Source organism: Copadichromis virginalis, linkage group LG15, assembly GCF_057382275.1.
Source record: "Copadichromis virginalis isolate Kocher_CV1m ecotype Utaka linkage group LG15, C_Virginalis_male_GT1.1, whole genome shotgun sequence".
Classification (NCBI taxonomy): domain Eukaryota; kingdom Metazoa; phylum Chordata; class Actinopteri; order Cichliformes; family Cichlidae; genus Copadichromis; species Copadichromis virginalis.
The window spans coordinates 18778405-18795539 of record NC_140632.1 but is presented as its reverse complement, the minus strand read 5'-3'; the positions used below and the strand labels follow the sequence as shown (position 1 = coordinate 18795539).

The window sequence follows — 17135 nt, the reverse complement described above, 5'->3', positions numbered from 1 at the left end:
TAAGAGCAAGTGGAGACTTTCATAAATCAAGAGGATGAAAGGATCTGAGGGGAAACTAAAACCCTTCATTTTCATTAATCTTTGGATCGTTTGTACTTGTTTTTCCATCTCAACAGCAAAGCCTGAAGATGGCTCGTCGTTGACTCGACAGCCCCCCAGACTTCGCTGCAGGTACTTTTAACATTTCTCCACTTATTTCAAGTGTCACTAAATGGCTGTAATAATTTAATAAGTTCCAGTGTGAATATCACGCTTTAATGTTATCAAAATATGCGTATTCCAATATTTTTCCCCATAAATTGTTTGCCTGCTTTAAATTTTCTGGGAGAGGTGTAGAAATTATTAACGACTGGTGTATGAATTTGAAAAAAAGGTGTTACTTTGATTTGAAGGCTTCAAATTTGACACTTTTTTAATGAAATAGATAAAAATATCTTAATGGTCTAAAATTTGTAAAATGCCCCAAAATCAGTCTCTGTGGTAACAGCATCTTCAGCATGTCATGACGTCAGAACACACAGGTGTAAACACACCAGATCCCGGTCCCCTCCTAACATCCTGTTCTTCTTGGATCAAATGCTTAATTGAAATAAACTATATAACTTTTTCCCTGCTACAAAATGTGATGATAAAAAAGAATAAAAATAAAATAATATAAAAAAGAATATGAAAACAGTAATCATAGTATAGTAGTAATAATGGTATTAAGACATACCGTATGTTATGGTAATACTTTATAATATATCTTATTATATAGCTGACAGATATATTGCATTACACAGGGATAGCATGTGGTAAAAAGATTTCATGTATCTGTCCTTATGGCAGATACAGTCCTTGTGCACATTCCTAATAATGCAGATTTTGAGTTAAGAATTTTTATTTGTTTGTTTGTTTGCTTTTTGCTTGACCATGGTTTTCAGACATACCTGCACAGCTTTGTGTGTTTGCAATTTTTACTTCTGCCAAGAAGGTTATGTTTTTGGTAACGTTTGCATGACTGTTATTTTTTTGTAAACATCATAGCTGAAAAGAAAATGAATTAATCCTGATCAAACTTTGTAGGGGTGTAGAGTGGGGTTATGTAAATTTAGCTTACATCCACCTCAAGGTTAACTTTGTGATTGGTCAAAAATGAACAAAAATCTTTATAATTTAGAAGCTATGATTCTTAAAAGTGTGAAGTCTGTGGTCAATATATAATGGTACTTAAAATATCATGTTACATCTGACCTCTGACCCCTCCTTCAAGGTCAAATGAAGTCAAACTTTATTAAAATGTTTTTTATTTTTAAAACTGTGCTTAAAGATGTACTGCCTTTGTTTGTATTGGCAAAATTTAGGATATGAATTTGGTACATGGGGAGTCTAAATGTTTCATTATAGTACATATTGAACCTCTGATCAGGTTTCAAAATGTGTTACATCGTTAATGAAAGAATTAGTTAGTTAGAAATTTACTGCACGATATTTATACAATAAGCTATTCATGTCCAGTTATTTACAAATCAATACATATTATCCAGTACTTTCTCCAGGGTAGCACTGGGTGTTTATTACATTTCTTTCTTTTCTTTTTTTTCTTTTTCGCCTGTCCCGTTTGATTCTTTTGCCATCTGAATTATTGTCTAAAGGCAAAGAAAGATGCCCAACAGATTTACTTTACCAAATGGACCAACCCAGCCTTGCTGTATTGATCTATTTGATTCACCTTTGATTTTATTGTTTATTTTATTTTATTTTCACTTGCTAAACACGGGACAGACTTGACTGGGGAAAAGAAAAGGGAGAAAGAAAGAGGGAAAGAAAAAGATTGTTGATGTTTATTAAATTCCTAATGTTATTTTAAACTTGTTTCCTCACAGGTCGTCTCGACTACGTGGTTGAGCGTCCCACAGAAGAAGGCCTTCCTGAATTCATCAGGATCCTGGATGATTCTGATACCCAGCATGTCAGTGAAGGTGAGTATGGTGAGTATATCCTTCTCTCATCCTCACCCTCTTCTCATGAAGCACAGGATCCTGATGACAGCGAAGAGGAAGGTGAGTACCCTCCCTACCTACCTGAGGACGTTGAAGAGGTGAGTGAAGACACTGACAATTCCTCTGACTGGAACGACTCAGAAGAGTGGGGCGATTGGCCTAGCGACGACTCGGGGTATGACACCATGGATGAGAGAGATGATTCCCCTCTCATCCAGGAGCTCCCTCCAGAGCCGTTTTGGCACAATTGCTCCAGGTGCTGCCCCATTCGTCATACCACCTTTCGGCCAGGCCAACGTCCCACTCTTCCCTCGAGTCATTGGCCCAGTCGGTGATCCGTCAGCTTCTCCTCCTTCCTCTGCCCCTCCCTCAGCTGCTTCCTCTCCTGCTCCCTCAGCTCCTTCCTCTGCTGCTCCTTCTTCCGCTACTCTCTCAGCTTCTCCTTCAACCTCAGCTCTTACCTCCTCAGCAAAGAGAAGCAGAGAAGACATCTGCACTGATGAGGTAAGTGCAAAGAGGTGCAAGGTAAGTGATGACACGTTCTATGGCCCTTCAACATCATCGGGTTCTTTTGGAGTCAGACGCTTCTGGGAAAGGCCTTTTAACCTTTCACTTGATGACAGCGACTCTGACTAGATTATGTTAGAACTTGTTTTTAAACTTTAAACGTTTAAGTTGGCCAGCACCCCAGACCCGGTCTGGGGTGCTGGCCGGGCCTTGGGGGCTTGGGTCCTGGCTGTTGTGTCGCCGGAGCAGTGGGCGACACAACCCCCTAGTTGGTGCATCGGCCCAACTAGGGGGCTCTCTAACTGGTGGGGAGGTTGTTATATCTTTGCAGGTGGTCTCCTCACTACAGGAGCTCACTCTGCAGGTGGGGGGAGAGATATAGGAGAGGTGGAGAATTAACTCAACCTGGGTGTCTATTGTCTTGTGTAGTTTGGGAGATGACTGGATGATGGGGTGAGTGCAGTTTTCTCTGGGGTGGAGTCGGGTGGGCTGCCCCGGACTCTGTGGGGCTGGGCGGTGCTGTTGCAGCGGGTCCCGGTCTGGCTGGGCCTGGGCCCCCTGCCCCGGACTCTGTGGGGCTGGGCAGGGCTGTTGCAGCGGGCCCCGGTCCGGATGGGCCTGGGCCGCCTTGCCCTGGTGGGTTCCAGAGTGTGGGGGTGCCTACTGGGGTCAGCGGGGGAGCTGGCCCCAGGGAGGGGCCGCTTGCCCCTCCCTTTCTTCCCTCCCCATCCTCAGCTGCCTCCTTATTCCCGCTCTACCACACCCACCCACACACGCAGGGCTTGGGGTGCAGGTATGTCACCAGGGTGCAGGGGAGGCACTCCCCCTCTGTCCCCTTCTGGCCGCCTGTGCCTCAATTTTACTCTGCAACCTAGACATCCACATCACTCACACTCTCACATAACACATACATATAGGGCCTTGGGGGTGGGCACGTTTTACAGCATCCAGAGGATGGTTGGTTTATTCCAACCCACCTCTGGCGCTGGTGCCCTACCCTCAATTTTAAATGCATTTAGACACTAAGGGTTTTCGGGAGGAGCCGTGCTGCTCTCTGAGAGGAAGCTAGTACCATGCTCTCCTGAGTTTTAAATGCACTTTAGAACAGCACACAGCAACACTACATATGAGCGGGCGTAGGGAGGTTTGAGGTCTTCACTCACCCCGGTTCTGTTAGCCGTCAGACTGGGGTCTGGGATGCGGGGCCTCCCTGCTACTGCAGATAAGGAGGTGGTCCGCTTGCCTCCACCCCAGAGAGAAGGGTTACATCTCCTGGGTCTAGGTGCGGCTTGCCCCTCTGAGGGCGGGGGTACCTGGACCTGGGATATAGAGTATGTTTGGGGAGTGCGACTGTCTGTGCAGTGTCTATTTGTGTCTGTCTACACGTTGGGTGAGTGCCGAGTATTTGGTTGTGCATATGGGGTGGGAATGCACGTTTGTGTCCGCGTGTGCCTGTTCATCTGTGTCTATATGTCAGGTTGGGTCTTAGACTCAACCTCTCTGGGTACATCTCAGGCCCTCTAAAGTACGGAGGCCTGTCTCCCCTCACCACACTCCCTGCCGGTGGCTGATGCCCTCAGACATTGGTGTGTTGGTGGTCCTTGTCGTCTGGGGCTGGGCGCTCATGTATGTACCGGCTCACTCCTGGTGGCCGATTGGCGGGGCTGGGCGCCTGTGGCCCGGCTGGGCTCCTTCCGGGGGGTGGGGTGCCCTCAGGCCTCTGGGCCTGAAGCTCGGTCCTCTCTGGCAGAGCTGGCTGCCGGCAGAGCCTGCGGGCACGCTACTGCAACCCCCTCTGGCCTCTGCTCCGTAGCTGCGGGGTGACCTCTCGTTTGGGGCTCTACTCAGCTCTTCCCAGGAGGGTGGCACGGTTCCCCCCCTTTGGTGGTCCTCCTCGGGTCCTTGTACTCTGGGGCCTCTGGATATCTGGGGCCTGGATCTCCTCCATACCTGCTTCATACCCTGGGGGATGGGGCTGTGGCTCCCCCACACTCCCTAGCAGATCGTTACATGGAGAAACCTTTGGAATACAAGCATGCTGATCCACACAGGTATGCACACAGGTGTACACACGGGTGTTCACAGACGCGGACTACACCTTTCTTGGCTGCTGCCTCAAAGCACATTGTGTTCTGTCTATCTTGCGTGCTGCACAATATCGTTTATTATTTAGTATCTACTGTTATCTACTGCTAGCTAGTTTATTGTGATGGTGCTGGTTTTTTTTATTATGTTGCTCTTTGTTGTTTGCTTTCTCTTCTGTTTTTTTTCTCCATACAGGTGATCCAGGTGTTTTTGTTTTTTCTTTCTTCCCCCCTTCTCACCATCTCTTCTCCCCTTTGGTTTTCTTTCTCTCCCTCTCTTTCTTTCATTCTTTCTCCCTGTCCTATCCCCCAGTCATGTCTGTCCTGTTTGTAGCAACTGAAAATAAAATAAATTCATAATTATAATAAAGGTCAATCAAATGGACCAATATGGCAAGGCCATGATGATCCACTTGGTAAAATAAATCCGCTTGGCATCTTTCTTGGCCTTAAGACAACAATTCTGATGGCTAAAGATCCAAACGGGACACAAAAAAAAAAAAAAAAATAAGTTGGCCTTTGTGTTTTGTGATGTTTGTAAGACAGCTAACTAACTAACACATGTGAAATGTATTGTTTTTTTCTTAATATGTGACATTGCCTGTGTGACTGAAAGGTAGTGTTTTAGGTATTGTTACTTCTATTTTTCTTAATATCAAAGGTAACTATTTAAATGACTAACATTTTTTTCTCAAGCTCTAGCTCACCATGCAGGACAAAGGTAAGTCCGTACTTAATATCAACACAAATAAGTAGAAAAGGTTTAAAAATGATGTCGTGAACTGACTGTAGTCTCTTGTTTTTACATAAGGTATAGCCTGTGGCTCAGGGATCAGAGGTAAGGTAAAAACACATAACAGAAGAAAAGTAAAGTGAACAACTCTGTGATCTGTGAATTCATCCTTTTTTCTTTGTCTTTTTGTCTTCAGGTGCTTTACACTTGTCCTCTCCCAGCATTCAGCACTTCAGACACTCAACGTCCAAGACGGAGCTAACAAGAAAGATACTCCACCCAGAAGACAGCCTTACCCCAACCTGATGAGAAGGATGGATGACCAAATGACAAACTGGAGAGTGGTGCTGTGTTCCAGCTATGTAAGTTATCACCTCACATTGGCTACAAACTGTCTTGAAGACTAAGTCATTCCAATAGCTGGTATAAATCATCGTACTACAGATCTGTAGGTTTAAGTTTATTTATATGTTGAGTTTAAAGTAGCATTTTAACAACATGCTGCAGCTATCTACAATGGAAATGCTGTTTTGTGTTAAAATGACGTCTTTCTTGTGTTGTTGCTTTGCAGGGCAGCTGAGAGTGGACAGAGCTGCACAGAGGACCAAAGATCCACTCTCAGCACTTCATACCTGACTGGCCACAGCACCACCCCTCTTCACCCAGGGTGAGGAGGGCCCTGACCCCACCTGCACAGAGGGAGTTGTGAACATACACTTCTGTGTCGGTGGGTTTAGGAGCCTCCTCACACTCACACGGATGAAGACTGTCACTGGAAGATGTCTCCATTGCATCAGCAGGACGTAAGCATTTGTATAATATTACAGTTTGTGATGTTTTATACACGTTTTTATTGCTTAATTTCAAACTAGGAGATATAAAATAAACCAGTTTTCATAATAGTTTCTGTCTATTTAGTTGTTTTCTTGATAAGTTATTTGGAACATCATTGCAACCTGTCAGCTTTTTATTGAGGATATAGAAAGTTGCTGTGGTACAGTGGGGTGTTATTTTTGTCACATGGTGAAAGTGACCTCATGGGGAGCAAAAAGAACAACTGAACAATTTAGGGATTCACAGACTTTGGTAATCGTTAAAAACAAGTAAGAAAAATTGTTCTGTGTGAACAAGAAGCTCAAATATAAACCATCCTAACACAGACACAAATGATCTGCTATCTGCTATCTAATTTGTATGAGTTTAACCTCCTGGTCAAAAACTTGTAGAAGATTAATACGTTCACCAGCTGATTCTTACTTGGCCTGAATGTTTGCAGTTTCAGGTCCTACTGATCAGTTTTAAGTACTGTAGAAAGTGAGCAGCCATTTAATCAAGCCCTGGGATGAAATGGGACATTAGTTCCCTTCCCTCGTTTAACAATGTGTAAGCAGACTGCTTTAAACTGCAATTTACTGCATGTTATTAACCACAGTCTGCTAACCACCCGTGGTGAGCGGTTTTGAGGTGTTGCTCGAGCTACTGATGAAGCTTTATCAATGCTTGTTAAGTTTCCCAACCACATTTCATCCCAATGGTCCAAGGCTTACATCTTTATGCTCATAAATTTACTTCTGTAATTAATCAGTAACCAATTTATTACTTTAAGTTACAGTGTGAGGGGCATCACTGCAGCAGAGAGGGTATAACACAAGGCCACAGTCATGTGGTATTCTGTCCTGCTATTAAGTGAATAAAATACTGAAAAAAACATCTAGACACTAAATACAGTCACTGGCCACTTCATTAGTTACACCTTGCCAGTACTGTTTTGGGCCTTCTTTCACCTTCAGAACTGCCTTAATTCTTTGTGGCGCAGATTCAACAAAGACCTGGAAACATTCCTCACAGATTTAGTTTCATATTGACATGATAGCATCACACAGTTGCTTCAGATTTGTCGGCTATGCATCCATGTTGCAAATCTCCTGATCCACCACATGCCAAAGATAATCTGCAGGATTGACATCCGTTATAAGATGAGTATACTGTGGTCATAAAACGATGGACATGGTCAGCAGCACAGCTCAGGGAGGTTGTACCTCTGGAGAGGCCTCTTCCTACACCTGAAGTTATTACCTGTGAAAAGAACGGAGGTTTCCTCACACAGTGTTTCCTAGTGTTTCATCAACAAAGGAGAATTTATTCCTCAGACTGTGCAAAATTGCATTCATGGTTATCCTGCTGCGAGGGCGAGCTCTGAGATGGGCCCAAGCCATGCTTGCTCCTCAGCAGTCTTTATTTAACCTGATATGTGGAAGACTGCTCCGACTCTGGAGAAGGAGTTATGCTTTCTGCTTTTTTTTAGTACTGATACTTGTAATAAATGTAGCCTTTCGGCAGCTCTGGAGGCCTGGATCACTAAACTGGACACTCAAAATCCCACCCTTGAAAACCCCGTAGCTGGTCAGGCCCCTGTAGCTGGAGCAGTGGAAGGGTGGCGTAGGCCCTGCTAACTGTCTCCCAGCAGGTTATCCTGAGCAGACGGGAAAACATGATGGCTGGGTGACGGTGAGGAGGAATCATAGTCTTAAACAGAAGCCCTGGTACATGACAAACCTGTTCATGTGTCTAACTGTTTCCCCCACTCTGCGACACACCCGCCAGTGATCGAACTCTGGTAATTGGTGATTCTGTTCTGAGACATGTGAAGACATGTCTTTGTCTTCCAGGGGCCAGAGCAGGCGACACTGAGTGAAATTTAAAACTGCTGGCTGAGGGTAAACCTGAATTCAGTAAAAGTATAATTCACATCAGCAATAATGACACCCGGTTACATCAATCAGAGGTCATTATCTTTATAGATAATTGGGAAACTTTCTGGAGGAAACCTGGTCTGGTTGTGAGACAATCCCACTTTGAATGAAGCAGCTCTTATTTCTAGAAATCTGGCAAATTTATGAGATTCCCTGAAACATGACTATCTAGTGTTGGGACCAGGAAGCAGAGTTGCAGTCTCACACACCTCCGCAGCTTCTCTCCTACTGTTATCCCTCTAAACCCCATCTCCATTGAGACTGTATCAGCTCCCAAACAGACAAAAACAAACTAAAAACCAGCAAAGAAATGACAGCACCAAAGAGTTAGTACATGACTTAACAATTGATCAAAAAATTGGTTTACTCTGCCTTACTGAAACCTGGTTACAGCAGGATGATTATGTAAGTTTAAATGAATTAACACCCCTGAGTCATACTAACTATCAGAGCCTTTGAAGCACAGGCTGAGGAGGCGGTGTGGCAGCAATCTTCTACACCACATTAGCACTGTGATTAAAGAGGAAATCAACACAGACACAGAAATCCCTTATTCTTCATTAGGAGCAGCAGGAAATCAGAGTAAACAATCATTTATTGGCTATCATAAATATACTGATCAGTGTGATATTAGCGTTAGCTCAAATATTTGACACACACTCACTCCACATCCCAGCAGTGTCTGCTCACTCAGTTTGTCTCAGTGTTTGCAGTAAAAGAGAACTGTTAGTTCACCTGTAAGCTCTCTCTCTGAACCACATGAATGACACTCAAGGACATCACTACATCACACTGTATATGACACTAAACCAGTTTACAAGGAGTTGGTGTCATGCAGCAAATAGGTTTGATTGCTAATGGGCAATTGTATTAAAAATCCCCCAGAGTATGTTTATGTTAGGTAGCTAGTAAGTTGTAAGTTGTTGTTCACTCTGGTTTTAGCTGATGCTCTTAATGAAAGATGGGGGACTTCTGTAGCTGCCTTGATTTTCTCATTAAAATCATTGCTAATATTTTTTTTAAAAAGCTTTAAAGGAAACTTAGTGGCTCCCTGTGCTCCGTGGTTGGGAACCCAGCATGGCAGAGAGAGAACAGCAGAGTAAGCCCGTTTGGTCTTCTGCTTTCTAATCGGCTGACTTCTACTCCCATTCCCTCTGCTGCTTGAATTTTTTCTACAAATTTTCACTTTTTATTCTACAAATTCTTATATATTGCAGCAAATTTATCTTTATAAGTAGCATGCTCTAAATTAAAGAACAGTGTCAGCTACTTGAAATGTGACCAATCATGATCTCACAGTCCCTGTTTCATTTTGGTACTAGGGTTTTCTAACTATTCATAAGTAAGTGATGACTACAATCTGTGGTGTAGCTCATAGTAAGTGGTGAAAATACATTTTGTAATCTAATTTGTAACCAACTCTCTGCTATTACATCATCATCTGTCATAAATAAACACACATACTGCTAGTATTTTGCAACGTGATTGGCCTCAGCTGGTGAAAAGCAGAATTACAATTCTTAATTATTGGAAAAATATAGAATATTGTAAAACGTGTAAAAAGTAAAAATTGTAATTCTGCTTTTCACCAGCTGAGGCCAGTCACGTTGAAAAGTAAATGAAATATGCACGTTTCACTCCCTTATTAAAAAGGGCTCGGTTTGTCCCTCTGCGGTCTCCGTCCTGTATGCCCAGCCTTCAGTTTGAATCTTCGGGCGGTTTTTAGCTACAGTAGCGAAGGGAAACTTTTAGGTAATTCTACTTTTCTTTAAAATAAGTTACAGATATTTGATTTTGTTCAAGTTAACAACATTTTTGATACATTAATTCAAATAACTTACCAAATGATTCGCAGTCACAGTTAAAGGATGCCAGTTGACGATAATTTAAACAGTTGGCGAATTTTGTTTTATATTGTCGATAACCGATATCTAAAAAACTACTCTAAAATAATCATCACTTATTTCGAAGCTACGTCTTGTATTAATTACTCAGTTTAAAGTAAAATTTTGAATTGAGTCTTGAAGCTTCTCCCTGAACGCTATTGTCAATAGCAGTTGCGCCAGGCCCCGTTTAAAATATGTCTTTTTCTTTAAGTTTTATATAAGCGTAGACAAGGACAACCGCGTATATGGTTAAAAACATAGTAGGCACCTCAGATTTTAGTTCGGCTTATACATACATGAAATACCACCTATTAGTGCAGTACATTAAACTCAAATCCACATCATTGTTAATGCCCGTACGTCCACTTCTATCTTGTTGTGAGTTTGTTTTGCCACTTTGCTTTCACGTGTTTACTGAAACTTTACAGAATGGCCACCCCTGCCACCAGCCCCGACCACGGCGCATTTAGAACACCTAAAATTGTCCGAGTGAGGAGCACCGGAAGCACCAGCGGAACCCCCATCACCATCCCTGCCTCTCCTTTCATGAAGAAGTTGGGTTGTGGGACTGGAGTCAACGTCTATCTCATGAACAGGTGTTACTGTGCTCTGTGAATTGATGGATCACAATGTATCTTCTATCAAATGTAACCACCCTTTTGAAATTAAATCTGAAATTATTTAGTCAAGCTTGGTACATAATTTTGTTTAGGAAATCCCTAGAGAGAGCAAGGACTTTAACATCTGTGTCAAAACACAGAATCATTAAGCCGATTGTCATGTCTACCCCTCAAAGATCCAAGGAAGTACCTGAATCAGTCTGTTTACAGCTAAATTAACTCAAAGGCTAAACACAAAAAATTCTTCAAATAACCTGATTTCCAAGTCATTAGAAGTTGGATAGTGTTCAGCCTCCGATTTAATTTAAAAAAAAAAAATAGCTTGGATGTCACTTTGGGTTTCAATGAACTTTTTGTTTGTTTTTAGGCTGTTTTTGCTTTTCATTAACCTGCAAATAAAAAAAAAATTGTTTAAAAAATCTTAGCTGAAGATAATGTGACAAGATCCCAACAGACTGTGTGAACAATAGTGTTTTTTGTGCGACAGTGTGGCACACATTATGATGAGAGCTTGTTTAAAATTAAAAATTTAATATAGTTCACAGGTTTGGCATGAAGCATGTGAAGGAAAATTAAATATGATTTTTTTTTTTTTAATTCAGATGCAACTTTCATCTCTCCTAGTAACTAAAAACTGCTGTGATTTCAGCTCATGTTCTGTCTGCTAATTGTCTGTGGGTGTTAGTAGGGATGCATGCAGGTGGGACATCTAGCCAATCTAGTTGGAGCTGTATATTGCAAACTTAACATGAATGAGCAGTGTGTTTTTAAAGGCCATATTATATTGCCATTACCAGTATCGTGTCTCTTTCAGTATCTCATGACCAAGTAAACAAATACATCTACAAGATATTTTATCGCATTTGCAATTCCTGTCTGTGTACATAAACATAAAAAAACAAATGCGCTCTGTGTGTTTTTGATGATTAATCGTAGAGTGGGCAACCTAAATGCATCACCCTGGGCTGTGAAGAAGATCAACAGTAAATGTGCAGCCAAACAGGTGACTGTTTACCAGGAGCGCCTCAACGAGGAGGCAAAGGTCCTGAAAGGAATCAATCACCCAAACATCGTTGGTAAGAGCGGGCACTGTTGTGATGGCGATCTGTCTCAGTTAGCAGTGACACAAAAAAAAAACAGATTCATTGTTCAGCTCCCTGAGGTCACATTATATGTCCCCTTACATGTGCAAGTCAGTAACTTATATTTTCCATTGACACTGTAAATTTTTGACATTGTTTCTAAGAAAAGATAAGAAAATAACAAAAAACACTGAATCCCACAGTTCAACATCATTTGATTTTTTTATTAATGTTTGTGTTGGTCACTTGGTAAAAATCATGTGCAAAATAGCTTTTTGGTTCTCTTATTTTCAGATCATGCCGTCTGTGATACTGTTATATTTGCTCTTTTAAACCTTGTGCGTCTTTGTGCAAACATCAAGGTTTCCGTGCCTTCACCACTGCCAAAGATGGTTCCAAGTGTCTGGCCATGGAGTACGGAGGAGAGCAGTCCCTCAATGACCTGATAGAGAAGCGGAGGGAGGGCGGCCTGAAAGCTTTTCCTGCCGCTATTATAGAGAAAGTGGCACTGCATGTGGCTCGTGGCCTGCAGGTAAATCGCTTACATGGTCCTCCTTTCTACCTGGCATAATCACCTGTGTCATAACTGGAAATACATACATACATATATAGTCACAGGTGGGATTAATTCCCACATCTGACCATGTGTAGCTATTACACATGATCTTTTACGACATGGTACAAATTATTTTATATGTCTGCTTGAGCTGCATGTTTTTAGATACGGATATTTGGTGATTTAAAAATCCAATATTGGCTGATACTTTTTTCTGTTGGAAACACTGCAAACAGTTTTCGCTAACATCTGCGATGTTGAGTTATTTGTGAGCCCTTGCTAAGCAAATATGTCAGTGCAGTTTAAATGTTTTATTTGTTATTGTTTGTGGCATAACAAACATGTTGCCAGCAGAGCAGGTACAGAGTTCCCTCTGGAGGATAAACTATGCAACATAACATGGCTGAAGAGTCTTTCTCCCATCTGTCAAATATTCATCTGTCTGCCAATATATCAACTGACAGTATCTTTTAGGTTGTAATATATTTATTATTTAGGTGAAAACAAATTAAATACATTTTTAAAAATTACACATAACACACACCAAGACTTAAAAATTTAAAAATACTAACCACTTAATAGATAAAAAGTGGTGTTTTTATCTGAAACGTATTGGTCACCTTTATTTTCTTCCAGGATGTGCTGATGCTAAATAATATCCCTGGTTAAAAGTAAAACATTTGTGAGGCAATGGTAAATTTTCATAGTATTTACTGTTTAATAATCCTCCAGCTCACTTTATTCAAAAGTTTCTTTCATTCCTAAATATTTGTCTGTTTAACATCAGCCATGAGCTTCAGGAATACTTTGTCTTTGCAGTATCTACACAATGAGAAGCTGCTGCTGCACGGGGACATGAAATCATGTAACGTGGTCATCAAGGGTGACTTTGAAACAGTGAAAATCTGCGATGTTGGCGTGTCTCTGCAGCTGGATGAAAACATGAAAGGTAAATTCTGTGTTTGTTCACGAGATATAGCTCTGAGTTTTTCCGTCATATTAAAGATTTTTGACCAGTTTTATATATGAGAGTTTGAGATTTGAAATGTTAATCTACTGAAACAAGGTCCCAGCAGCAGCATTATAGTGCATTATAGTTTGTCTGGAAGCATTGTTTCTGGTGTAGTTTTCAGCTTTGCAGAAGTAGTTATGTTGCCAATAAGCTGACAAGCTCAGAATAACACCCACACAGCTCAAGCACATGTGCTGATTTATTTTCTGTTGTTTCTGTTGAGCTTTGGATGGAAACTGTAGTTATAATTACTTTATTATATTTTTTAGGGTTTTATTAAATTAGCTGGAATTAAACAGACTTAACCCTGCCAGCTCTGCTCTAATGTCTCCTCAAATCAACGAGTCGGGTCAAATAATCTGGGGGGGAAATAATAATCACAATATTAAACTTCCTTTATTCTTCCTTGTCTTTGACCTCAGTGAAAAATGTCATGAATTTGGGGAAGGATGTAAAGGAGACTTCATGTAAAGAATTGTGTTTCTGCTCAATAATGTGTTGGCTGATGATGTTGGCATTAAAATAAATCTTCACAGAGAACAACACCAAAGGCCTTCCTACTTTAGCCCATATCTTAGGTGCCTTTTTCTCAATGGTCATGAAAACAGATGTCTGACCTGGTGAAAATTGTCATAAGCAGCATGTAATAAAAGGAATATGGCTTCGTGGTCACAAAAGTGAAAAAATTAGATTTTATTCAGAAATGTTCAGCCAGCTCTTACGTTTCTCTCCTTGCTGAACAGATGAGCCACGTTCATTTTCCCCCCTTACTAAAGCAACTCAGTGAGCTCCTTTTATGACTGCCATGCAGGTCATTTCATTCATAAAGCAGCAAAACTGAGTACTCACCCACAGCGCATTGTTAAATGGTGCAGTTAACTGAAGTGGTACAGAGCGTATGCAGGCACACAAATGGGATTAATCATGGATTAAAGAACAGAATTGGCAGACACATTTGTGTGGTAACCACTGTTTACAGCAGTTGATTTACTTTGTTTTTCTGCCCGGATAGAAACATAAATTATCCTCATACATCATGTCATCAGTCTGCGGGGGTCTCCAACAATTTGGGTTCAATTTGAACTAATTAGAAACTTCTGGAGCCTCAAAGATGCGCTTTGTTTTTAAAAGTAATGTAATTTTGGGTGACGCCATTGTGGCAACCTGGACAAATTAAATTTGTTTGTTTTGCAGTTAAATTGTTTCTCAGTCCAAAAGGAGTTTCATGAAAAACAACTCTGTGTCTTCAGTGTCTGACCCAAAAGCGGAGTACATCGGCACAGAGCCGTGGAAGCCCAAGGAATGTTTGGATGAAGGAGGAGAGATCACAGACAAGGCAGACATCTACGCCTACGGTCTCACTCTGTGGGAGATGATGACGCTGGCCATGCCTCATCTGGAGATGCTGGAGGATGAGGAGGGTGAAGGTGAGATGTCACTTTGATTTACTCAGACATGTTAACTTTTCTTTCATGTGTCTTCATGACACTTTCACAGTTTTTCAGTTTGCATTATTTGGTTTCCAGTGCCTCTTAAGCTTGCTTGGTTCTAAGTTAGCAGTAGAAAGTAGCAAAATGTTATCCTCCTCAGTGTAAACTAGAGCCTTAGCTCAGTACTAAGAGGATACATTTAAATTTCATTTATTACTTTCTGTGCAGCTACAGTTATGTTTGGCTGACACAAAATCCTAATCCACATCAACTGACACTGATGCTTCCAGTTCTCCTTTATTTCTACAAACAGTGACTAAAATAAGAATGTATCTTCTTTCATTTTTAAATATTCATTCTTAATGTTCATTCCCTGCAAACGTGTAATTGTTCAGTTTGATTGTGCCCACATAGTTACATCTTGACTGTACTTTCTGATAGTAGTTTAAAAGGTTAGACTCTGACCACGAAGCATGTTGCTCCATCAGATTATCATTCCTGAAGTGTGTATAGAAGAAGCATAACTCCATACAGTGAAGACTAAAAGAAAAACCTAATTGTGGAACAGTATACTGACTGTGTTTATGCGCTTTAGTTTTAGAGGACTCTGTGGAGCTGAGTTTTGATGAGGACGCCTACTATGAGCGGCTGGGGACGCGGCCGGCACTGGACACCGAGGCTCTGGGCAGCTCGTACCGGAGAATGGTGGAGCTCTTCTACCTCTGCACGGAGGAGGACCCCAAGAAAAGACCAACAGCCGCCCAGATCGTCCAGGCTTTAGAGAGCAACGCCTCCCTGGACAAAACGCCCTCTGAGGTGATCGTTATCGACTGAGTTATTCTGCTCACTGTGTCAGAGGTGCAGCTTAGAAATGTTTAATGAAACTTCATAAATGTCGGGCTAATAGATTTATTTTCTAAAGGGGTTAATGATTATAGAACAGATGGACATAACGAGTCTCCTGATACATACCTATTTTTTCTGCACGGGTTAATAAACAAACTTTCACTGAGCATAAACATAGTTAATGGTTAAAGTGGATTTAAATATGAATATACTACAGACTCACTTGCTCAAATGCCTTTCCAGTTTGTGCTGATCTCTTTATATCGCTATTTGTCTGTTATCTTTCCTATTGTGTTACAGTCGTTTCATATTGTAAATGTTTTTGCTTTCATCCACTGTTTATATGTATTTGTCATTTTAATCTCATTCAACTTGTAACCTGTAAAATGTTCGTTTATAGGTTTTTTTTTTTTTTTTAAATATCAATAAATTGGACAATGATCTCAGACCACTTTCCCACATTCATGCACTTTCTCAAGTTAGAAATATTTTTGTTATGTATCAGTGGCAAAAGCCTATCAATAAAACACAGTAGGACTTAAATAATTCTCTTGTTTAACTTTAAAAATCTGATCAGCTACTTATGGCTGAAATTATTTGAGACTAAGCTGAAACTTACAGCTTTTAGCTACGTCATCTTTGCCAGCAGGTAAAGTTCACCTTCCTTGTACAATACTCACTGTACAAGCAACTTAAGGGACATTTAAGAAGAGATTCTTTTGACTGCTGCTTCCAATAGACAAATATAGATTTTAAAATATCTAAAAAAAAAAAAAAATCTCAAAGGATGGTTTATTGTTATGAATACATGGTGCATTTATAAATTGTGCCAGTACTTGCAGTTCTGCTCTTACACTGATGTAGATCTCATGCTCCCTAAAAGCCTGAAGAGAAGACAGCACAGATTCAACAATAAATTCAACATCAATCACAGGTTATTTCCACAAATGACTCGCAAATAGGAAATTTATACTTGGGTCCATCGTAATTGCAATTCACTAGTTTTTGAAACGGAACACGTGGCAGCAAACTCTTGAACTAACTAAATGGATGTGAGGGAACGTTCAAAGGACAAATGTTTCTTTTCCTCCAGAAAGAGGGGAAAAAACCCCAGAAAGCCACAGCATTTTATTCATTCCTGTAGCTTGACACAAACATGAAACAGCAGGGAATGACCACAGATTAATTAAATAATACCATTAACAAGCATGAATGCTGGCAATGGCATCGGGCGCATTCATGCTGATTTGATAAGTCCAAATCAGCTGTAAGAAGTTACTCTTTTTCTGAGTTTTGGGGGAAGAAAAATGTTTTACAGAAAAGCGATTGCTGGTTAGTTTGACTTCACATCAAAAACTGCTGAACTATTTTACTTGAGTTTGTGTCTGGGTTGCTTTGTCTTCATTTCCAGTCCCCAGTTTCAAATGTAAAGAAAAACCTGTCAAGTTTCAGCATCATATGGTTTGGAAAAACCAGACAATGGCAGACAAATGCTACTACAGTTATTTACCAAAAACAGTATTAAAATTGAAATTTGCTTTTAGAAAAGAAAGAAAAGGTAATTTTACATACAGCCTGCCGTGCTCCTTTACAGTTCAAGCTGCACTGGCACTGCTGCACTCTATTTCCTCTATTGCAGATGAA

General features: G+C 41.0%; 1 protein-coding gene across 1 annotated transcript; it reads left to right on the top strand.

Annotated features, from left to right (window-relative positions):
• Positions 1-9722: 9722 nt before the first annotated feature.
• On the top strand, positions 9723-15937 carry pbk (PDZ binding kinase). The gene is made up of 7 exons (XM_085432330.1): positions 9723-9811; positions 10374-10541; positions 11502-11641; positions 12010-12179; positions 13023-13152; positions 14466-14642; positions 15241-15937. The coding sequence occupies exons 2-7, from the start codon at positions 10375-10377 to the stop codon at positions 15477-15479; spliced, it is 1023 nt and encodes a 340-aa protein (XP_085288456.1). The 5' UTR covers positions 9723-9811; position 10374; the 3' UTR covers positions 15480-15937.
• Positions 15938-17135: the final 1198 nt, after the last annotated feature.

Excerpts from the sequence above, each read along its gene's own strand:
- pbk (XM_085432330.1), top strand. The coding sequence starts at position 10,375 with ATGGCCACCCCTGCCACCAGCCCCGACCACGGCGCATTTAGAACACCT. Across the intron at positions 10,542-11,501 it reads AACGTCTATCTCATGAACAG|AGTGGGCAACCTAAATGCAT; the intron begins GTGTTACTGTGC and ends GATTAATCGTAG. Across the intron at positions 14,643-15,240 it reads GGAGGATGAGGAGGGTGAAG|TTTTAGAGGACTCTGTGGAG; the intron begins GTGAGATGTCAC and ends TATGCGCTTTAG.